The following is a 23,328-nucleotide window of genomic DNA, read 5'->3' as shown; positions in this document are numbered from 1 at the left end:
GCTACTGCCATCCCATTGGATGTTCAAGAAGCTCAAAGAGAAGTTAAATTATTCAACAAATGGTCTTACGAAGATGTTGAAGTTAAAGATGTTTCTTTGGTTGATTACATTCAAATCAGAAACCCAGTCTTTGTTTCCCACACTGCTGGTAAATACGCCACCAAAAGATTCAGAAAGGCTCAATGCCCAATCGTTGAAAGATTGACCAACTCTTTGATGATGAACGGTAGAAACAACGGTAAAAAATTGAAGGCTGTCAGAATCGTTAAACACGCTTTGGAAATCATTTACGTTTTAACTGAACAAAACCCAATCCAAGTTGTTGTTGATGCTATTGTCAACTCTGGTGCTAGAGAAGATTCCACCAGAATTGGTTCTTCTGGTACTGTTAGAAGACAAGCTGTTGATGTTTCTCCATTAAGAAGAGTTAACCAAGCTATTGCTTTGTTGACCATTGGTGCCAGAGAAGCTTCTTTCAGAAACATTAAAACTATTGCTGAATGTTTGGCTGAAGAATTGATCAACGCTGCTAAAGGTTCTTCTACTTCTTATGCTATTAAGAAGAAGGATGAATTGGAAAGAGTTGCCAAATCTAACCGTTAAGGAAACAAAAAGAATGAAATTAAAGAGAAATTCAAATGTCGAAAAGAGAAAGAGAATAAGAAAGATCAAAGAAGATTTTACTTTTGGGAATATTTTGTCATTATTACGTTTATACATATTTTTTACAAAATGTTAAAACCATCCACTTAATATATATATTACGGGTTTAAACTAATTAAATTTATCTCCCTATTGGTGTATTCTTTTCATTGATTTGACTTGTTTATAACTTTCTCTGTGTAATTTTAGTTCAACAAAAAAAGCATGAAAATAAATATAAATCCATAAATTTAATAAGTATTTTATATTAAAATCTGTAAAGGATAAAATCTAGTTATATCTTGAGTAACCTACTTGATCTAATAGAATCAGACAACTACATTATTGGTCTACTTGTGCAAAAAATGATTGCTACCAGTGAGAAACAACTTCAGTCTAAAAAATAAATAAATAAATGCTTTTATATTCATTAATGATCTATATTCTAACTGGATATAACATACGGACAAAATAATTCTTGACCGACCCTCTTAATAAATAATTATATCTTTCAACTCTTGCTTTTAAAATAGATTCTTCTTCGGCGTTATCACCTTCATCGGAATCATCGCTTTCAGTTTTGGCATCTGATTTCAAGTATCCGCTTTTGGTAGTACCAGAAATATTTGTCAACTTAATTTGCATCAACTCCAATCTTTCCTTTATGAATTTTCTAATCAAATATTCTCTTAATGTCAACATTATTAAAAAGCATGCAAAAAAGCAAGTTCCAGCAAATATTTGCGTATGCAAATAAGGTCTACTTGAATGATTAGTGACCAATGAAAGTGCAATAACTTCAGAAACAAGACAAAATGGTGAGACAAAAATATTAATAGCTGACCAAGCAGCTGGCATTTTATCCATATGAGGATGAATTACATCAGCAGCTAATGGTTGAGCTAATGAAGAACCAACACCAATGATTAAACCAATTATACATGCAAATGCAATTAATGAGCCATATGAAGTTGCATTTATCCAAAATGCGTACAACAAAATTGAAATTAATAAACTTGCACAACTTGCAAAATTAGCCCTACCTATTGAATCAGCAGTTAACCCCATACATGGACGTCCAACAATTTGAGCTGCATTCATAACGGCAGTTAATACTGATGCTTGCGAATGAGAAAGGCCAACTGAACTGGCATAAGAAGATAATGAAAATAACATCAAGGTATATCCTAAAAGTGCAATGGCAAACCAAATGGAAATTATACAAACTCCGGAGATTTTAACAATCTTGGGATCAAATATAGCTTTAAAATTCTCAACTATGAATTTCTTAGTCATGGTTGATTTTAAAGGTAATTTTTTATAATTTCTAGGTTTCATAATCAAGGCACTAAATAAAACTGAAAAGAAACAAACTATACCAACCATTCTTAAAGCCCATTTTTGATCGCCGGTATCTTCAATTACTTTATTAACACTTAATGAAAAAATTAACCCACCCAATCCAGCTCCAGAAACACAAAATCCCATAGATGCTGCTTTTTGCTTTTCAAACCAAGTAGGCAATACCAAAGTTGCAGGAATGAAAATCAACAGGAAAGAAATACCAACAAGTACACCTTGAGTAAGGTATAAATGCCATAATTTGGTAGCAAATGAAGCTAAAATCCAACCAGCAGTTTGGAATATAATCCCAATAAAACAACTAATTTTAAAACCAAAAACTTTATAAACTAAAGCAGTTATTGGAGATAATAAATTAGCCAAACAAACAATAATACCACCAATTAAAGCAAAATCATAACGTGTTGCCTCTGGAAATGTATTGCTTGTTAAGTAATAATTTAAAAACACACCAAATCCAGCATTTGCACCCCAAGTTGCAAACATAGCCATCATAGCACAGAAGGCCATAATCCATGCCATTCCTCCATCTGGTTTATATCGACATTGCTCTTCTTGTTCTTCTTGTTGGTCAATATTTCCATCCTGTTTTGTAATTTTATCTTCAGAATCACTTGATCTTTCATGGATACTTGATCTTCTACTTGATATTTTTGAGCCACCAATGCTTGGCTGTTGTGATTCTAAATCATCAATTGAATTTCGTTGAGGGTGTTCTATTACATTAGTTCCTACTCTATCTAATTGATTTGCTAAAATAAATTCCGATTCACCAAATGTATTATATTTAGTAATATGATCTAATTGTTGTTCATCATCACGAATGCCACTTATTATTCTAGATAATTCAGATTGGTTTGATCTTATTCTTGATATTGAATTATTATCAGATGCGGCTGCTGTTGATGCTGATGAGGATCTAGTAGTGATTTGTTGGATTTGATAAGGTATAATGTCTTCTTCATCTTCTATTGTAGAATGGTGGGAATCATCAGATAGACTCTTATTTGTAGATATCCTTGCTTCTGACAGTGATGAGTTTGTCATGGTAAACTATGATGTTTTCAGGTGGATGAAAATTATGTCAAATGCTTTTACTTCCCTTCACGTTGAATAAACAAAGAACAGTAGAATAAAAATGTGGGCTCCGTCAACCTTAAAATATTGAAGAAAAGAAAGGAAAATTAATGAAAACTAAAAAACTCAAAGAAAATTCGATTATTACAATGCAAGGTCAATTTAAATATCACAAGGCTCCACATAATATTTATTTATAGGAAACGGCCCGCCGCACTTGCAGGTTAATTTAAATCTACAGTCGTGTGAATCATCCCAAAGATGAGTAATCACTGGCCAAAGACAGTGGCCACGCGAAAAACAAACATATGAAATCTTCCCGCCGTAGGAATCATGTACCCGCAGGAACCATGTACCCGCCAAGGGAGAACTAAAAAGTTTGAAGTAGAAAATTATAATCCCCCTGCTCCGGTATTTGTTGGGTATGAAATGAAAGAAGGCTTAAACAATTGATTCACAATGAACGGAATTAGGAATTGTAATAATTATATTATGACACATTCTCTCAAACAAATGTCCAATTGATGACCGATTATGACTAAACAATACATTTCTAGTGGATTCTTTTGCAGTATAGCTTGAATTCCAACCATGACGAGTGATCCGACCTGTTGGTTATGATACCATTTGAGGTTTTGCATTCTTTGGTCAATGCAGAGATTTTCTTTTTTTGTTATTCTTTTCATGTGCTAAGGGATTGATCGGAGTTAGTAAATAAAATCCCGCTCATTAATTTATGTGCAGTTTCTTTCCATAGCTGAGTGGTAGCCCAGATAATTTATATTCTAACGGGATAGAACATTCGTATAAAATAGCTATGAACATTCCCTCTTAATAAATAGTGATATCTAGCAACTCTTTCTCTTAATAAAGCCTCGTCTTCAGAATTTAGATCTTCTTCTGGATCACAATGATCTTCTAATTTTAAATATCCACTTTTAGTAGTACCGGTAAACCTGGCCAATTTAATTTCCATAATGTTCAATCTTTCATGTAATGATTTCCTAATTAGAAATTCTCTTAAAGTTAAAACAATTAAGAAACAAGCAATATAACAGGTACCAGCAAATATTTGTGTATGTAAATATGGATTTTTTGAACCTTCAACAACCAAAGCAAGAGCAATAACTTCAGTAACAAGACTGAAAAATGACATGAAAATATTAATTGCTGACCAAGCAGCTGGCATTTGTTCTAAATCAGGACTAATTACATCAGCAATCAATGGTTGTACTAAAGATGCCCCAAGACCAATTACCAATCCAATACAAATTGCAAATCCAATTAAAGAACCAAATGTATCTGCATTTATCCAATATGCATATAACAAAATTGAAATGACTAAACTTCCAATAGTTGCGAAATTTGCTCTTCCAACATAATCGGCCAGGAATCCCATACATGGACGTCCTACTGTTTGTGCAGCATTCATTATAGCTGTAAGTGTTGAGGCTTGGGAATGGGAAAGTCCAACTGCTGTGGCGTATGAAGATAGGGAAAACATCATCAATGTATAACCAATAATAACTAAAGTAAACCAAAGAGCAATAATACAAACCCCTTGATTTTTAACAACTTTTAAATCAAATATAACTTTAGCATTTTCAATTATAAATTCTTTAGTTAATGTTGTTTTCAAAGGAGGCTGTTTATAATTTCTTGGTTTCATAATTGTTGCACTTGTTAATACTAAAAATAATGCCACTAATCCAACCATTCTTAATGCCCATTTTTGATCTCCCGTATCTTGGATTACTTTATTCACACTTAATGAAAACACCAATCCACCTAATCCAGTACCTGACATTGTTAACCCCATTGATGCTGCTTTTTGTTTAATAAACCAAGTAGGAACTACTAATGTTGAAGGTATGAAAATCAACAGAAATGAAACCCCAACTAATACCCCTTGAGTTAAGTAAATTTGCCATAATTTAGTTGAAACAGAAGCTAATATCCAACCAGCAGTTTGAAAAACAACTCCAATGAGACAAATGGTTCTAAATCCAAATATTTTATATAATAAAGCACTTATTGGTGATAAAACATTTGCTAAAAAGACAATTATTCCTCCAACTAATGCATAATCATATTTAGTGGCCCCCCGAAATGTATCATTACTAAGATAGAAGTTGAGGAAAACTCCAAATGCTGCATTACCTCCCCATGTTGCAAATATATTCATCATGGCACATATTGCAGTTATCCAAGCCATTAGTCCATCTGCCTTGTATTTTCCTTCTGATTCTTTTTCGTCTTCTACTGATTCTTCTGGTTCTATATGTGATGTTTGTGATGGTGATGATGATGTTGGAGGTGGTTGTGGTGGTTGTGCTGGCTTTTCTCCATCTACTTCATGATCTCTATCTTCCAGTATATCCTCTATTTCACTCGGCCTTCTTTTTGATTGCTTATTCCTTCTTTTTCGTATCACATCACCTGACGTTATTGATGAAGATGATGGTTGTGGATGAGGAGTATCAAGGGATATTGATTGCCTTCTGGATGTTATTCTCGAAGCTACTCTATCTAATTCATTTGCCAATATGTAATCTGGCTCTGTACTTTTAGTATATCTTAAATTTCCAATTAATTGTTGATCATCTTTTATACCAGTTATTATTCTCGATAATTCTGAAAAATTAGATGATTGTCTTGATAATCTTGAAGATGATGTACTTAGACTTGAATTTCCTGTAGTTGTACGATTGATATTATTATGCTGAATATTATAGGAATTGATTTGATTTAACGGTTGAGGATCTCTTGGTGAAATTTCAGAACTTAACGAATCTGTATCTGAGATAGGTAGACTTTGTTGTGAAGGTATCATGCTGTGGGTTTTTTTATATTGCAATTATACCAATCTTAAAACAAGAAGAATGCAAGAAAAATTTTCAAATACGGATATATTTGGACATATAAATCCTTTTAGAAAAATAACCGGAAGGAATTAATTGAGCCCCATCGTACATTGCTAGGTATACACAATCATGTTATACACGAGTTTTATCCAGGCGGCATATGTTATGCAGATTTATATTTGCTTTTTTTTTAGTATCGGAATAGGTGAAACACTTTCCGGTGATACAAAGTCATAGGATATTAAGCACAAATGCCATTTTCCTTGTTGGTTCAATAAGCTCACAAATAATAGTCAACTCGATGGGTAATTATTTTTCTGGAGAAAGACTACTGAGTCTTGATGATCTATGATGGTATATAATGGTATAGAATGGTTGATGTCGATATTGAGGTTGCATTTATTGTGTCAAAATCCACGTCCGACTGCAAATAAATCACACATCATTGGTTTTGAAAGACCAAAAAAAAAAAAAAAAATTTAACCCAATGGTTAAATCAGAAGACCAATACTCATCCTGTTTATTACAACATTTATCATAACCCCCCATCTTCTGTCAATTTAATCATCCACTATAATGTGGTAGCTCGAGACCATGAATCAACCATTTTCTTGATCAGTGTACACGCCCTGATTGATTAATTATTTGTGCATATTCACACGACCGCTGTTCTCTCTTTTTTTTCGGATTTTTGGATTTTTGGATTTTTGGATTTCCCGAGATTCTTTCAGTTTTCGTCCATTATCGCCAAAAAGGTTCAACAAAAATCGCCATTCAATAGATCCGACTATCATCACCACCACCACCAATAACAAACAAGCATTATAGATTATTTTTTTATTTTGCAATGTCATCTGATTTTTTAAGTAAAGGGATAGAATTAGTCCAGAAGGCTATCGATGCAGATACAGCCACACGATATGAAGAAGCATATAAGTTGTATTATAATGGATTAGATTATTTAATGTTGGCTATTAAATATGAAAAGAATAGTAAATCTAAAGAGTTGATTAAAAGTAAATTCACTGAATATTTGACACGAGCTGAACAATTAAAAGATCATTTAGAAAAACAAAATAAGAGTAATACAGCAGAAGGAAGTGTAAATGGATCAACAAAAAGTAAAAAACAAGGATCTGAAGGAAATGATGAAGAAGGAGAAGATACTAAAAAACTAAGAGGAGCATTAGCAGGTGCTATTTTAAGTGAGAAACCAAATGTTAAATGGGATGATATTGCAGGATTAGAAGGGGCTAAAGAAGCATTAAAAGAAGCAGTTATATTACCAGTTAAATTTCCTCAATTATTTGTTGGAAATAGAAAACCAACTTCAGGTATATTATTATATGGACCACCAGGGACAGGTAAATCTTATTTAGCTAAAGCGGTGGCAACAGAGGCTAATCTGACATTTTTTAGTGTTTCTTCAAGTGATTTAGTTAGTAAATGGATGGGGGAAAGTGAAAGATTAGTTAAACAATTGTTTACAATGGCGAGAGAAAATAAACCTTCAATTATATTTATAGATGAAGTTGATGCATTATGTGGACCTAGAGGTGAAGGAGAAAGTGAAGCAAGTAGAAGAATTAAAACTGAATTGTTGGTACAAATGAATGGGGTTGGAAATGATAGTCAAGGTGTTTTAGTATTGGGGGCAACTAATATTCCATGGCAATTAGATGCAGCTATAAGAAGAAGATTTGAAAGAAGAATTTATATTCCATTACCTGATGTTGAAGCAAGAACAAGAATGTTTGAAATTAATATTGGTGAAGTTCCATGTGAATGTACAAATTCAGATTATAGAACATTGGCAGAAATGACAGATGGATATTCTGGTCATGATGTTGCCGTTGTTGTTAGAGATGCTTTGATGCAACCAATTAGAAAAATCCAACAAGCTACTCATTTTAAAAGTGTAATTGATGAAAATGATGGTAAAGAAAAATTAACACCTTGTTCTCCTGGTGATGAAGGTGCTAAAGAAATGAATTGGATTGATATTGGTACTGATGAATTAAAGGAACCACCTTTAACTATTAAAGATTTCATTAAAGCCATTAAAAATAATAGACCTACTGTTAATGATGCAGATATTGCCAATCATGTTAAATTTACTGAAGATTTTGGTCAAGAAGGTAATTAGAAATTAATTGACATTGTATGTATATTTATCTAGTTGGAGATCTATCTCTATTTGCATGTTTTAATTTATCAGCAAATAAATCCTCTTCTTCATCAACATGATTGTTGTGACGGTTAGTCGGATTGGTTTTACCTAATTTGTCAGCAAACAAATCTTCCTCATCATCATCATCATCGTTATTTCTTCTTGGTCTATAACTATCTCTTTCTCGATAAGATCTTCTACCATTTTGATGATGGCGATGATGATGATGTTTAGTTCTTTCAGGTTCACCATGAATTAAATAATATCGAGAATATTCTCTTGCATTTTTAACCTTTCTATCAGATTGAAAAGATTGTCTAATTATTAATTCAATAGAACTTTCATCTTCTTCCATATCAACTCCTTCTTGTTTAGTTTCATTTGAACCATTTAAATTTTGAATTTTTTCAAATTCAATTATTGGATTATATGATTTAGCAGGAGTTTCAATAATACAATTTTTTAAATATTCATCTCTTGTAATTTCATCTTCAAAAGATCCTTTTAATTCTTCAATTCTTAATTCTTTTAATACTTTATTTGAATCTTGAATATTTCTAAATGTAACATTTACTGATTCATCATTAATCCATTCAATTTTAAAATCAATACAATCTTGATTTTCTTTTAATTGAAATTTTTTCCCTTTTATTAATTCATTAGTTATTAAATCAACTTCTTCATATTCAATTTGATTATAATTTATATAATAATTAATATAATTTTCAATATTTTTAGTTGATAGATTATCAACACCAATGATTTTTAAAGATTCTGGACGTATTGTTTCTGTTTTACCTTCTAATGTTGTTATTTCATATTGATGATTAGTTAAATCATTGAGTTGTTTTGTCTCTTCTTCTAACGATTTAACCATAAATCCTCCATATGGTGCTACTTCTGGTTCTGCTGACATTCTTGTGGTTTGTTCTGCCCGTTGATATTGGCTGGTCGTTGTTGATGCTGTTGATGTTGTTGTTGATGTTGATTTTTTTTTTGTCCACGATTTGAAATTTTTCAGTCGAGTCATTGCGAGTGGAGATATCAGAGTCTGAGAACTTGTTCACTTTCAGATACAACTATACAATGGAATATACTGTCATTACAAAGATGGTGTTATTAATAATACATAATTATACGATTCATATACTAGAGGGTGGGGTCAGAAAGACCTCATTTACACCAATATACACTATCATTACTACTTGGTTATTCTTTTTCTTACTCATCAACTTTCAGTTTCTTCCATTACTACTTCTGTAACCTCTTCTTCTTCTTTAGTTTCCTCTATAACATATTCATCATTTTTCTTTTCTAATTGTTGAGTTTGATTCTCATCACTTTGCTTCTCACTAGCTTCTCTAATGAATAAAACATTATTACATCTAATAAATATTTCTCCAATTAATTCTTCTTTTACTTCACCATCCTCTTTGGTTATTTCATAAGTTTCATTTAATTGTAAATTCATATAATTATCAATAGATAAAAGGATCCCTTTATATTCAGTTTTATTCCATTTTAATCGAACTATGATTTGTTTACCTATTAATGATTTCAAAAATGGTTTTGGATTTATTGGTTGAAACTAAAAATACAAAAAAAAAAAATGTTAGTATTCTGAATATCAACTAAGTCGCCAATAAAGATAATACATACGTTTGACATTTATATCGGATAGTTGGTTTGATAGTTGGTTTGATAGTTGGTTTGATGATGATGATGATGGGAGTAGTAAATTTCGTGTATTCGTGCATTTTTTTTTTCACCAACAAAAGAGAAAGAAATTCAAAGTTTTTTTTTTTTAACAACACGAATCAACAAGAAATCAACAATCACAACCAATAGCCCAACCAACAGTGTAACCATGTCGAAACTAACAAATGTGTTGATTATTGGAGGATTGATTCGTTTTATATTACCTACATTATTTCCACAAATCATTACCAAATTAGATTCATCAGTTGAATTCTCCACACCTATTTCAAGTTTTAAATCTTTACAAGAATCATTTTATTATTTTAATCATAATATAAATTTATATGATGGAGGTATAAATAATCATCCTCCATTATTAGTCATATTATTGAATTTTATAAATTGTATACCTGGGAATACAAAATTCAACCAAATTTGGTTTAATTTATTTTTCACTATTGTTGATTTAATTATAACTTTGAAATTGATTCATATTAATAAATGGTATAATGAATATCAATCTAAAAGATCCAAGGGAAAGAATGAAATTAAAGGATTTGATGATTATTTGATTGCATGTTTTTATTTATTTAATCCATTGATTATATTAACCAATTTAAGTCATTCAACTTTGATAATCTCATGGATTTTTATCATTGAAAGTATTTTACAAATTATCAAATTTGAGAATATCCCAAGAGCTATGATTTCTTTAAGTATAGCAAGTTATTTATCTATAAATTATTTATATTTACTTCCTTGTTTTATATCCTTTTCACATATCATTAAGAAATCTTCAAATAAAAATTATCAAACTCATCAAGTATATGTTGAAGGATTTGGGATTTTCTTTATTTGTTCATGTTTATTAATAATGACTTCATTTATTGTTACAGCAAGTTGGAAATTCTTGGATAATGTTTATTTGACTAATATTATGTTTAAAAATATTAAACCAAATTTAGGATTATGGTGGTATTTATTCACAGAAATGTTTGAAAATTACAATCTTTTCTATACGATTGTATTCAATTTATATGGATTTATCTTCATTATTCCAATTACTTTAAGATTATTTGAATATTCAAATGGACAAGGAGATGGATTGTTAGCCATTGTATTAGGGTTAATTTGGATTTCTTTCACCAAATCATATCCAATATTGGGAGATTTGGGTATTTGTTTAACAATGTTGGCAATTTTCAAAGATACAGTGATCAAATATTGCAAATTTAAATATATCACGGGAATTACATTAATTGTTGGATTGTTATTATCACCTATTTTCTATTATATTTGGATTGTTTTAGGAAGTGGTAATGCCAATTTTTTCTACAGTATTAGTTTAATTATGGGTGGTGTTCATATATTGTTGTTGATGGATATATTATGGACTAAATTAAGTATTGATTATTATGATGAAAAGGGTATTGATATCAATTCAAAAGATAAGCCAGTATTAGCACAAATATAATGCCATTGGGTATTATATACTGACTAAATAGGAAATATCAAAAGTAGAGAGGAGTTAAAATGTACAAAGGTGTAAATTTATTACCCCACCAAAAACATACATACATGAAAGTGTAAATCTTGTATACCGTGGAAACTCCACTTGACGGAGATTGTACATAGAAATTCTTGATAATTCACGTGAATCTCTTTTTACGGAATTCATCATCATCATCATCATCATGAAAAAATTATCAAATGATTTCTGCAAAACTAGAAAATGGGCTAATCTGTACAGAAAGAAGGTATCACCTAATTTGTGAATATGTATATCCTATAAGTCATGTGATTCAGATAATCTCTAACAAAAAGTAAAAATTGAATAGAAGAGAATAACTGTGGCGGGCTGAATGTAAATGTGTGGAGAGAAGTTAAGCAAAGTAAAGTAAAATAAAATACGACATGATATTTTAGTAAGAATAATCAATTACCATTAGAAACTGAACTGAACTAAGGTTTATAGAGAGAGAGAAAAAAAAACTCCGAGGAGGTAAAAAGAAAAAAATTGTATCAGTTATGCAATAAGGGGAGATCCGAAATTTTTTAGACGACAAATAATCCACGGCAGAGGTTTCATTTAGTTGGTTAATAGATGGATGAACGGTAATGATCGATTGAAAAGTATAAACGACTTAACAAAGATATATTTTTAATGAGTAAAATTGTTAAATCAGAAGGAATGTTATCTCGGAGTCCGAGGATGGGTTATATAGGAATTACAACAAGATGAGAGATTAGTGTATGCAATCTATGCCGTGTGTATATGTAAATGAATGAATGAATGTGATTTAGAATTAGTTTTTAACCAATCGGGGTTTAAGTAATCAAATAATACTTTATGTTAATTAAATGAAACCTCGCTAAGTTTATCCCATTAAAATTTTGCGTACATTGGATAATATTGATGTCTCACGAGAATTGAGAGATGGAGGAGGAAGAGGAAGAGGAGTCATCTTCGGATCAAAGGGGATTTTCTCTTTTTGGTAACGAGCATGTATGATGGGGTATGTCGTAGTGGCACAAGAAGAAGAAGAAGAAGAAGACAAACTAAGGAAAACTCCGATAGACACATTTTAATTAATTTTTGTGGAATTTCAATAAATGGAATTTGTGTTTTAAAAAAAAAAAAAGATTTCAGTTTTTGAATCAGATGAGGAGTATGTGATTGTTGGAAGAAGAAGACAATGGAGATGATTGACTACGGATGTTGCTGATTTTGAAGGAGGGGGGGAGGAGATATGAGCAAGAGCAAGAGCAAGAGCAAGAATAGAGAGCCACGGAAACAAGAGATTTGTTCATCTGTTGTGTAGGAGATAACTAACCAATTAGGAAATGTGACAATCATCGGACTTGTTTACGAAATGAAGTATTGTATACACATGGGTGAGGCTATGGGCTTAATGTGCTATAGAATGTAGAAGAGGGGTGGAATAGGATTCACATGAATCAACCTATAAACATACAAGAAAACCACTCAAACGTTTCTTATGCTTAAATCGGAGATGGGTTTGGAAAAATGTAACGATTTTACCATGGTTCATATACTTTATCATATCCAAACCAATAATAACAACAGCCACATAAAAAAGAGAGAGAGAGGAAAATCAACCAATAATTAATGGGTCCTATCGGAGTAAAGACACATTAACAGGCGAAGAAATTTTAGTTTATACTTCTTAGGAAATAAAATAAAAAAAAAACGAATCGAATCAAAGGAAGAAAACAATTTTTTTTTTAAAACGGAGCCGAAACCATTTTATCTTTATCTATCATGTAGATTATTACTGTACTTTATGAATGATCTCTTTTTTTTTATTAGTATTTGTAGTGGGTTGAATTGAATCACTGTTCACATTCTGTTGTATCGTATAAAACTTTAATACCACCCCATGTATTCATTCGGCATCAAATTTTGATTTGTTCTTTTTCTTTTTATTTTTAATTTTTAAATTTTGGTAAGCAGAATGAATCATCATGAGATGGTAGGTGTGTACCCTCTGTCCACCAAAGACATAAAACCGCTCGGACTAGAATGAGTCGCCCTGTCGTCCTGCTACTTGCCTGCGGGAATAGGTTTGTGTATTTTGTGTAATTAAATGGAAGAAGTCGGAATGAATTTTCTTTTAAGGTTCTAATTATCCGAGGTGTTTGTGAAATAATAAAAATAAGAAACTCCGAAGGTAGACAAAATGTCGTACTATTATTATTCTTTTGTCTCTCTTCAGTTTGACTCTCTTTATCAGTTTGAATAAAAGAGGGGAGAAGGAAGATTCACCACCGTGTGAAAACAAATAGTTAAAAAAGACAAACAAACCAAGAAAGCTTTAAAATCTAATAACTTTACAAAATGTTACATATCTCAACTCAAAGAGGAGGAGGAGGAGGGGATTGAATAGAAAACAAATAATCAATGTAAAAAGATATTAACATTTCTTTGAAAAGAGGAGTAGCAAATGTAAAAAAAGAGAGAAAGAGAGAAAGAAAGAGAATGTCGTACTCCGATGGATGGGAGAAAATTTCTTTTTTTTTTCTTTTTTGTTTGTTTGCCATAAGATGATTCATTGCGACATTTTCCCCTCAAAGGTCAAAGGTCAGAGGTCAAATGAGAAAGTGTTGCAAAATTGGCAAAAATCGGAATAGTGTGACTTTTCCTAAAATAAACCTTGTGAAAAAAATTCATTCACTTCTTACTTTACTTCACCTCATGTATTGCACGAATATAAATATCATTTCAGATTTCCCTTTTTTATGGCAAAATGTTTTTTTTATGGTTTTTATTCTTTTCTTTTCATTTATCAATCCTATTCCCATTTCATTATCTTTCATAAGGGATACATTTGTATAATATATAATTATCTATTACATCATGTCTGATTTGTTAATACATTCTATAATGCACAATAGCACTCATAATAGTAATACACATACATCTAATAATAATACACCTACAATATTGCCGCCAATATCTACTATAATATCTACTCAACCTTTATTACCTCCACTCACACCTCCTCCATCCCATTCCTACAACAACTATAATCATTATAACAACTACCAACAACAACAATCACAATCACAATCACAATCACAAAATCAATTGCCAACTGGTTTGGTTACACCTCCGGGTATTTCAAAAACATATTCATTAACTGAATCTAATTTATCAAAATTTGAAACTACTAGAAATAGTCATGGATTAGGTTTATTAAGTTCTGCTGTATTATTTGATGAACAACAACAAGCTAAACAAATCTTGACTAAACAATCAAATAAAAAAACATTATCATCTCCTCCACCTTCTTTAACAAGTAGGTCATCTTCAGTATCTTCATTTTCAACTCCAAATACTCCTGAATTGATTCATAAAGAACATCCACAATCAAAGTCATCTCCTATAATAAAATCAAAATCTATCAAATCATCATCCACAACAAGCACAAGCACAAGTACATCTGGTTGTAATAGCAGTAATAGTATACAACCTAAGAGAAGACAAAGATTAGGTCCTTCATGTGATTCATGTAGATTAAGAAAAGTTAAATGTGATGCAGAAATTCAAATCATTTCATCATCTGAATTAAATGAAAATTATTCTCATTTAAATCTTTCTGATTTATCAAATGGTATTATACAAGAAATTAATTTACAAAATGATGGTTATGTTTTATTATTTAATGATGAAAAATTTATAAAATTTAAAAGTTGTAAACATTGTCGTTGTAAATTAAATGTTTCATGTTCTTTTAAAAATGGGTATTTCAAGAAAAAGAGAGTTTAATAATAATAGATAGAAATGGTATTTTATATATATATATATATAGTATATAATTGTGTGTTTATGTTAATTTAATTGTATTTATTACGCGTATGGGTTGATTCTTTTTCAATATTTGTGTTTTTTTTTTTATATTGTAGTATCATGTGAGCATCCTCACGTGGACGCGACATTTTAGTCAAAACCAGCGGGTATTACCTTTTAAGTTAATAATTGAGGGGAAAAAGTTGCGGAGAATATTTTGAGTTCATTCACACGACAATACTTTTTTCATTCAAAAGTAAAAGTCTATTGGATTATTCATTCATTCATTCATTCATTCATGTATACTTTTTTATCTTTATCTTTATCTTACTTGTGTAGGTATAATTATTATGTGTTCTTTGCCATTCCCCACCTTTTTTTTTTCCTTGTCTCTTCTGTATCATTTTTGATTCTCCTCTTTTTATCACTCGGAGTTTTTAATTTTTTAATTTGTATCGTTGGTTGGTTGGTTGGTTAACTTCAGTGGTGGTTCCATTTATCCTTTTGTCGTTTATTTCACTACGGTGATGTATTTTACAAAGGGAACAATATCTCCTCTTCTTCTCCTTATTATTATTATTATTATTATTATTATTATTATTATTATTTATATATTTATTTATTTTACGGAATTACCTAATCGGATTTTGCAACTTTTATCAAAAGACTCCGAGCTTGAAATTTTTTTTTCTTAATCTTCCGTTGAGCCTAATCTATACCATTTTATCTCCCCCCTCATCACCACCACCATAACCAGGTGTATGTTTAATCATAAAACTTTTTATATTCTTATAAACTATTTACTTGTACTTTTTTTATTTATTGATTTTTTTCTTTAATAGAAAAACTACTTCTCCATCACATTAACATATCCTCTTCTTTTATTTCTTCTATTTCCTGCTCCGCTTGCTCTACTGTTACTTCCAGATTGAAGATTACCATCTTCTGTTAATGATAATAAATCATCTAACCCGGCATTTGCTAAACTCTTTTTGGGTTTAACACTATTGTTATTCTTTCTAGGTAATGGAGGTCCACCAATAGAAGGTGATGAAGATGATGTTAATGGTGGTGCCGCACCTCCTGAACCCATTGGTGGAAGTGGTGGTGCTGCAGAATTAGAAGTTGGAGTTGGCTTTTTGGACATTTTTGGAGGTGGTGGAGGTGGTGCACTTGCTGCCAATTGTTCTTCTAATGGTTTACTTTTATCAACCCATCTTTTCAATTTTTCATCATAAACAAATGTATTTTTCTGTCCCAAATGAGCTTTATATACTTGCTTCTCTCCTTCTCCTGTTCCTGATTGTTTCTTACCACTTCCAAATATTGAGAATAATGAAGTTCTCTTTCCTTGTTCTTGTTGCTTTTTACGTTTAGCTTCATCTTCTTCTTGTTTTTTACGTTTAGCCTCTTCCTCCGCTTCTTGTTTTTTTCTTCTTTCTTCTTCTTCTTCTTCTTTCTCTTGTTGTCTCTTTCTTTCTCTTTCCTCAGCTTCTTTTTGTTGTTGAATCTGTCTTCTGGAATAGCTATCTTCACCTTCTTCGTAATCCTCTTCATCTTCGTCTTCTTCTTCAACTGTAGGGATATAATCTCCAACTGTATCATCTGCAACCGCATATTGTTGATATAATACACTTTGTGATTCAGATAACCTACTACTGAAAAATCCTTTATGTATTCCTCCTCTTGAATTACCCATAATAGAATTTGGTCTAGTTGTATCATCTGGTGATCCAGGAATAGGGAATCCTTCAATTGTATGATGTTGTGCTTGAAATTGTGTTGAATTCTTTGGTGTAGATAACATTGAAATATTAGGAGTAATATTACCTTGATTCAAAATCAATGGAGTTGAACTATCATTAGTAACTGTTTTCATTGCATCATATCTAGGATATTCATCTTCACCTTCATCATATGAATCATCAACATTGCTAGTACGTTTATCATGTTTCTTGGATTCAACAACATTCAATTCTGGATTAACCTCATCTTCTTGTTTCATATCTTTGCCTTCTGTTGCTATTGCTGGTACTGGTGCCGGTTCACTATATCCACCATATGAAAACATACTAACGGAATCCAAATTACCTCCAAATTGGTTCATATCAGGGGTTAATTCAGCTGGTGGATCATTCTTAACTCCTGGTGGTGGTCCGTATTTATTTCTCTTTGAGTTGGATTTAGGTCCACTTCCAATACTACTGCTTGAACCACCTGGGGCATATGGATTTGGCCTGGATGAGAGTTTACTAGCTCTTCTAGGTGGTGGTCCAGAAACAACTGGTGGAGGCGGAGGTGGTGCAGGTACCTCAGCATTATCAGTTTGCTCGTCTTCCACTTCCGGTTCTTCGTGTCTTTCAACTTCATGGATTGGTTGTTGTGGTGGCGCAGATACAGATTGTGGTGGTACATCACTTGGTCGTCTTTGCTCTTCTTCATTAAAAGCGGATTCTTGAGGTGCAGACATTGATTCTTGGATGACATCTTGTTTCTGCTCCTCTTGAATTGGTACATCAATAATCGGTTCCGATGAAGGTGGTGGAGGACCTGGAATTTCATCATCTAATTGTGCATGATCCTCAACTGGTTCTAAAATATCTGGAATTTCTTGTTCAACTGAAGGTATCAAAGAAACTAATTCATTTGGTTGAACAGCCACTGGTGGTGGTGCATAACTTCTTCTTGAACTAATTGATGGTCGTGATGAAGGCACAAAATTACTAATAGTTGATGATTTTCTAGAATCTTCTTGTTGTTGTTGCTGTTGACCTAATGGTGGTGGTGGTGGTGGAAAAGCTTTCTTTTGAAGAATAGGTGAGCCATTTGGTTGAACAATAGCACCTGACGAGATAGGTGGTGGAATTTCTTGTTGTGGTTGATTGACCTCTTTGTCATCTCCATTTTTACTAAAATCAATTCCCAATCCTTCGCCTGAAACAATACTTGATCCAGAGAATTGTTTCTTATGGCCCGGTGTATATTGATTTCCACTACCAGATGGTGGTTGTTGATTATTATTATTATTATTATTATGATGATGATGATGATATTGATGAGAGCTGTGCATGTTATTGTTGATATTTCCAATTGATGCAACTGAGGAAGTAGAATTCTGTGCACCTATTTGGTAACCATAAATTTTATTATTTCCTGCTCCTGGTGGGTCATATCTTTGAGTACTTGGAGACTCTCCAACCTGAGAATTACTTGGTAAATAAGGTGGCATTGGAGATTGATTATATGCTAATCCTGATGTATTAACATGATCTTGAAGAAATGCAGAACTTTGTTTTGGACTTGGTGCATATTTATCAATGTTGGCAACTCCTGGTGAATATTTGTTCACTGAATTAGTTGACCCACGAGCAATCAATTGCGGTGGTGCCAATTGTGGTGGAACCATTGATCCAGTAGTTGGTTTTCTTTCAAGTATTGGTCCTCTAATGGCAGCAGCAGGAGTATTATTGACACTTGGTAAATTGATACTTGATGCAGTTCTTGAAATTGAAGGACTGAAATTTCTAAAAGCTCCATTATCAACTTTACCTGATTTCAGTTGTGGATTTCCAGATTGTTGAGAATCTTCCCCTCCTACTATAAATTTATCAATTTGTCCCCAAATTTTATCAAGATTTACTTTACTAATCGTACCGCTAAACCAATTGCCTTGATCTCCACTACCTGCCTCTGTTAATCTCATAATCAAATTTTGGAATTCATGAACTAAACTTGGTGTTATGAATGGTGATTTATTACCTAACGATTTAATGCTTGAATTAATATAATCAATATATCTTTGCGATTCATTAATTAATCCATAATCTGCCAATGTAGAAGCATGTTTTAATTTAGCAGCAAGCAAATGAGGGAAAAATAATGGTTTACCTAATGAAATAGCATATTCATATACTTCAGTGTACATGGAGTTATGACCAGAAATTAAAACCATAAAGTTGGTATTATTAAACGGTAATCCTGCCATAATAAATGATAATTCACTTCCAATCAAATTACCATGACTTTGCAAAAATCTACCAAATTCAACTAAAAATTCACCTGCTTTTAAAGTTCCACTAATTGCCACAGAAGCAATAATTTCTCGCCAGTGTAAATTAGCATATTCTCCTTCAGTTGGCACCGCTTTTAAATCTTCAATTATACTTGAAACATTGCCAGCAAAAACTTTTAAAATAATTGGCATTATGTGCATTACCTTGTTATTAGTTTTAACAAATGGGAATGTATTTCTGGCATATTCTGCGGCTACTCTCGCAAAATTGTCTGGTCCACTGACTATTAAAGCCAATGCCCAATCACCTCTTGAAATACAATATTCACAAGCTTTAGATAAATTACCTGTTTGGATTAATGAAAATACAGTATTAATTCCAGAATTATCTAATTTATGTGCATTAGTGGCCCCCACAATACCAGTGAAATTTGAAATTACTTCAGAAGCTTCGAAATTAATATTTGGATTCAACAATTTACAGGCATCACGTAAAAATTCTTTATTATGAACATCCCCATCATTTTTAATCAAGTGTAATAAAATATCATTTAATAACAATTCATCAAACTTACTTGAATTTCTTAAATAATTTGAACTCAACTCTAACCATTTTTCAATATCTTTCTTTTTAGATTTTCCTTTGATCAAAGGACCTGGGAATTCAGCATAAATTTCTTTATCTTTCAAAATATTAGAAATTGGTTGAACAACAATATTTGGAACTTGGTTATTATACATAGCATTTGGAATAACTGTGACACATTTAGTTCCCACACTTGAACTGAAAATTGGAAATTGTCTAAAATTTAATTGCTCAGGATTAACAACTTTCGGAGCAGCTTTATAAATGTTGCCACCTGTACTCTTTGCATTAGAAAATCCACGAGTTCTTGCTGGTGGTGGAATCATGCCAGTTGGTGAAATTGTTTGCTGCGGTGTATGTTCACTACTAACAACTGTTTGTAATGCAGGGACATAAGGATTAACTTCCTTGCCTTTACCTCCAACTAATGAATTTGTTCTTGAATGAGTTCTATTATGTTGATTCAGTGGTGCATAGGGTCCTGCATTTGGAACATATGGACTATTTTGAGATGGTGCTTTACCAACATTGGTATTGATTGAAGGTTGACGATTACGTAAAACTGGTGATTGACTAGCATGCGATAATGGCTGCAAACTAGTAGGTGGTTGTGCATATACATTAACAGGGGATATTGGCTGTTGAGTTTGAGTTGGAGGTGGAGCAGGAGCATAAGCATTATTTGGTTGTGGCGCATATTGCTGCTGTGGTGGTTGAGGTGGTGCTGCTGGTAGTTGTTGTTGAGGTGGTGCTGCAACTGGATGTTGTTGTTGTTGTTGTTGTGGCTGTTGTGGGAAGGAATAAGCCTGAGGCACAGCAGCAGCAGGCGGAGGAGGAGGAGGTGCACTACCTGCAACAGGTGGTTGTTGAGGTGGTGCATATGTACTGGAACCAATTGCACTTGGAGGAGCTGCAATACCACTTTGATGAATAATTGGAACATGTTGTTGCAAAATTGGCGAGGTTCCAGATTTAGGTTTATATGGATTCACGGGTGGAGTTTTAGTGGTTTTAGGAGGCACTGATGGTGGCACCTGTTGAAGTTGTTGGAGCTGCTGATTCAATACTTTTGGAGAATGAATCTGGTTAACTGCCTTAACTGGAGCTGCTCTGACAGGACGTCTTGCTTTAGGAATATCTTCATCTGGGAATTCAACAAAAAACGATTTTTTAGGAGCATTTTCTGTGGATGGAGCATGTGGTGCCAGTGAGATAGTTTTCAATTCACCTGAAACATTAGCAGAAGGTGGTGCTAACGGTCCTGAAGGTGATATTGAAGATGCCGATTGATGTCCTGAAGGTGGGCCATATCTAACAGACGCAGATGATGTAGAAGCATTATGTCTAAGTGAAGGTCTTGTAGTATTGACCATTAATTCATCTGGAAAATCATATGCATCATGCTTCTTTTTGGATTGCTCCAAATTTTTAACAAAATCATTTGATTGCGCGAGTTTTGCAGAAGCAGACGGCGGAGTATAGATAGGCAGTTTCATTGGCCCAACAGGAACATACGATTTCTTACGCATACGAGGTTCAACTTGTGGCTGTGGTTGAAGGTTTTGTTGTGGAACTTGTAGTTGTGGGACTTGTAGTTGTGGGAGTTCACTAACAGGTTCGTTTAAAAACTCCTCATCTAAAAACTCCTCATCCAATAACAAATCATCATCTAAATCCAAGGATGCCAATTTGTCAAGAGGATCTGGTTCTTGTTCCTGTGGTGGTGTTACTGGTTTTAATTCACTAAAGAAATCAACCTTATCGTCAGCAAACAAGTTGGATTTAGGTTGTTCTTTTGAAGGTATTTCTGGGTTTAGCTGTTCAACTGATTTCTCAACTGGATTTTCGACAACTGGTTCTTCGACAACTGGATTTTCGACAACTGGCTCTTCGACAACTGGTTCTTCGACAACTGGATTTTCGACAACTGGCTCTTCGACAACTGGTTCTTCGACAACTGGATTTTCGACAACTGGCTCTTCGACAACTGGCTCTTCGACAACTGGCTCTTCGACAGCTGGCTCTTTGGTAGTTGGTTCGTCAACAATAGGTACCTGAACTATAGGCGACTCCGCTTGCTCTTGAACAACTGGTGCTTCTTCTCTTGCACGTTGGATTTCTTCAAGAAATTCAACTTTTTCATCACCACCTGATGATTGTTCGACATTGGCTCGTTCACCAGACTCCTCAACTTGTTGGTCTTCCTCTTGTACCACTTGTTGTTGTTGTTGTTGCTCATGAGACTTTTCAACTTGACTCGCTTTCAATTCTTCAAGGAACCCATCTTCATCGTCATCATCTACGGCAAATAAATCATCCAATTTTGAAGACTGAGATTCGACTCTATTTGAATCAGGCACCTCCTGGACTTCTTCTGATTCTTGTACAATTGGATTCTGTGTAGATTGAGCCATTGGACTTTCATGAGTTAAATCTACCTTTGGACTTTCAATTGATTGTTGGGCCACGGGACTTGTAGCGGATTGTGCAATCGGTTCAATCGGTTGTTCAGGTGTCGATTCAATTGGCACTTGGCTTATTGATTCTATAGGCGTATCAACTGGTATATCTTGTTCAGTTGAAATAAAATGTTGCTCTTGAGATGTAGTCAAATCTGCTTGATACTCAGGTTTTGATTGAACAGGATTTTCATCAACTGATGGGATTGGTTCTTGTATTTGTGAATGATGATGTTCATCAAGATTTTGTCCAACCTCTTCAATATGATCAATACGTGTAACATCAGTTATTCTATCCAATGGCAGAATATCTTGGTTTATCGATTGGTTCATATTGATTTGATTGTTGAAGAAATCGTCAGCATCATCATTGAGCTGATCATTACCAAATAAATCATCATTATTCTGATCTTGCGGTATACTTTCTTCAATTTGGTATTCATCTTGTTGAATTTGCTGGGATGTTTCATCTACTTGTGGTGGCTGCTGATGATGTATGGTATTAAAGAAATCATCGGCATTATCATTGTCATTAAACAATTGGTCAATTACTTGAGGTTGACTATTTAGATCGTTCTCTTCTGACATGATTTAATAATAGTAAAGTAGTATATAAAATACAATTATAACTTTGAGCTATGCTACTCGGTATAACAAATTATGAATAGAATGGAAATGGAATGGCAAATAATACGAATACGGAATTTAGGATCTGGACAGCACTGAAAAAAAAAAAAAAACTGAACTGAATGTGTTGAGAATTTTTTTTTTTTTTCTTCTGTCTTTCCCGCTTAACTAAAATGTATGGAGAGATTGTTTCAAAATAGTGGTGGTGTGTCAGCGTGCGTCGTACCAAAAGTTAAACATTACATACATCAAATAGAAGTCACGTGCTGGTAGTAGTTTTTTTTTTCGTGCCGCAAATTTTCAACGAAAAGGTTGATTAAGAGAAGTGGTGCCAATCATGGTTCACACGTGATATTTAATTACGTCATGGCATAATCAAACCAACTGAACGATTTTAGGTAGAAAGAGTCGAGTATAAATATTGCTAACTTTTGAAATTAGAAGACAAATTTCAAAATAAATCGACTTGAGGGAAGTCTCCTGGTGTTATTTAACTGAGAAAAGTTGCAAAATATTTATA

The 23,328-nt window shown here is 32.9% G+C and overlaps 8 protein-coding genes across 8 annotated transcripts; 4 read left to right on the top strand and 4 right to left on the bottom strand. All coding sequences in view use genetic code 12, as the record gives it.

Annotated features, from left to right (window-relative positions):
• Positions 1 to 216: 216 nt before the first annotated feature.
• Positions 217 to 603, top strand: RPS5 (40S ribosomal protein uS7; the record flags this gene model as incomplete). The annotated part of the gene is made up of 1 exon (XM_002551217.1): positions 217 to 603. The coding sequence occupies one exon, from the start codon at positions 217 to 219 to the stop codon at positions 601 to 603; it is 387 nt and encodes a 128-aa protein (XP_002551263.1).
• Positions 604 to 1,080: 477 nt separating this feature from the next.
• On the bottom strand, positions 1,081 to 3,051 carry CTRG_05560 (MCT family MFS transporter; the record flags this gene model as incomplete). Its single annotated transcript, XM_002551216.1, has 1 exon — positions 1,081 to 3,051. One exon carries the CDS (start codon positions 3,049 to 3,051, stop codon positions 1,081 to 1,083), a length of 1,971 nt encoding a protein of 656 aa, XP_002551262.1.
• Positions 3,052 to 3,859: 808 nt separating this feature from the next.
• CTRG_05559 (uncharacterized protein) lies at positions 3,860 to 5,914 on the bottom strand (the record flags this gene model as incomplete). The annotated part of the gene is made up of 1 exon (XM_002551215.1): positions 3,860 to 5,914. The coding sequence occupies one exon, from the start codon at positions 5,912 to 5,914 to the stop codon at positions 3,860 to 3,862; it is 2,055 nt and encodes a 684-aa protein (XP_002551261.1).
• An 878-nt stretch (positions 5,915 to 6,792) lies between these two features.
• VPS4 (AAA family ATPase) lies at positions 6,793 to 8,091 on the top strand (the record flags this gene model as incomplete). Its single annotated transcript, XM_002551214.1, has 1 exon — positions 6,793 to 8,091. The coding sequence occupies one exon, from the start codon at positions 6,793 to 6,795 to the stop codon at positions 8,089 to 8,091; it is 1,299 nt and encodes a 432-aa protein (XP_002551260.1).
• Positions 8,092 to 8,116: 25 nt separating this feature from the next.
• CTRG_05557 (uncharacterized protein) lies at positions 8,117 to 9,145 on the bottom strand (the record flags this gene model as incomplete). The annotated part of the gene is made up of 1 exon (XM_002551213.1): positions 8,117 to 9,145. The coding sequence occupies one exon, from the start codon at positions 9,143 to 9,145 to the stop codon at positions 8,117 to 8,119; it is 1,029 nt and encodes a 342-aa protein (XP_002551259.1).
• Positions 9,146 to 9,982: 837 nt separating this feature from the next.
• CTRG_05556 (GPI-anchor transamidase subunit) lies at positions 9,983 to 11,287 on the top strand (the record flags this gene model as incomplete). The annotated part of the gene is made up of 1 exon (XM_002551212.1): positions 9,983 to 11,287. The coding sequence occupies one exon, from the start codon at positions 9,983 to 9,985 to the stop codon at positions 11,285 to 11,287; it is 1,305 nt and encodes a 434-aa protein (XP_002551258.1).
• A 2,904-nt stretch (positions 11,288 to 14,191) lies between these two features.
• Positions 14,192 to 15,103, top strand: SUT1 (Sut1p; the record flags this gene model as incomplete). The annotated part of the gene is made up of 1 exon (XM_002551211.1): positions 14,192 to 15,103. One exon carries the CDS (start codon positions 14,192 to 14,194, stop codon positions 15,101 to 15,103), a length of 912 nt encoding a protein of 303 aa, XP_002551257.1.
• Positions 15,104 to 15,971: 868 nt separating this feature from the next.
• Positions 15,972 to 22,769, bottom strand: CTRG_05554 (uncharacterized protein; the record flags this gene model as incomplete). The annotated part of the gene is made up of 1 exon (XM_002551210.1): positions 15,972 to 22,769. One exon carries the CDS (start codon positions 22,767 to 22,769, stop codon positions 15,972 to 15,974), a length of 6,798 nt encoding a protein of 2,265 aa, XP_002551256.1.
• Positions 22,770 to 23,328: the final 559 nt, after the last annotated feature.

This window comes from Candida tropicalis (genome assembly GCF_000006335.3).
Source record: "Candida tropicalis MYA-3404 genomic scaffold supercont3.8, whole genome shotgun sequence".
In the NCBI taxonomy this organism is placed as follows: domain Eukaryota; kingdom Fungi; phylum Ascomycota; class Pichiomycetes; order Serinales; family Debaryomycetaceae; genus Candida; species Candida tropicalis.
This window is presented reverse-complemented; position numbering and strand designations above follow the sequence as displayed.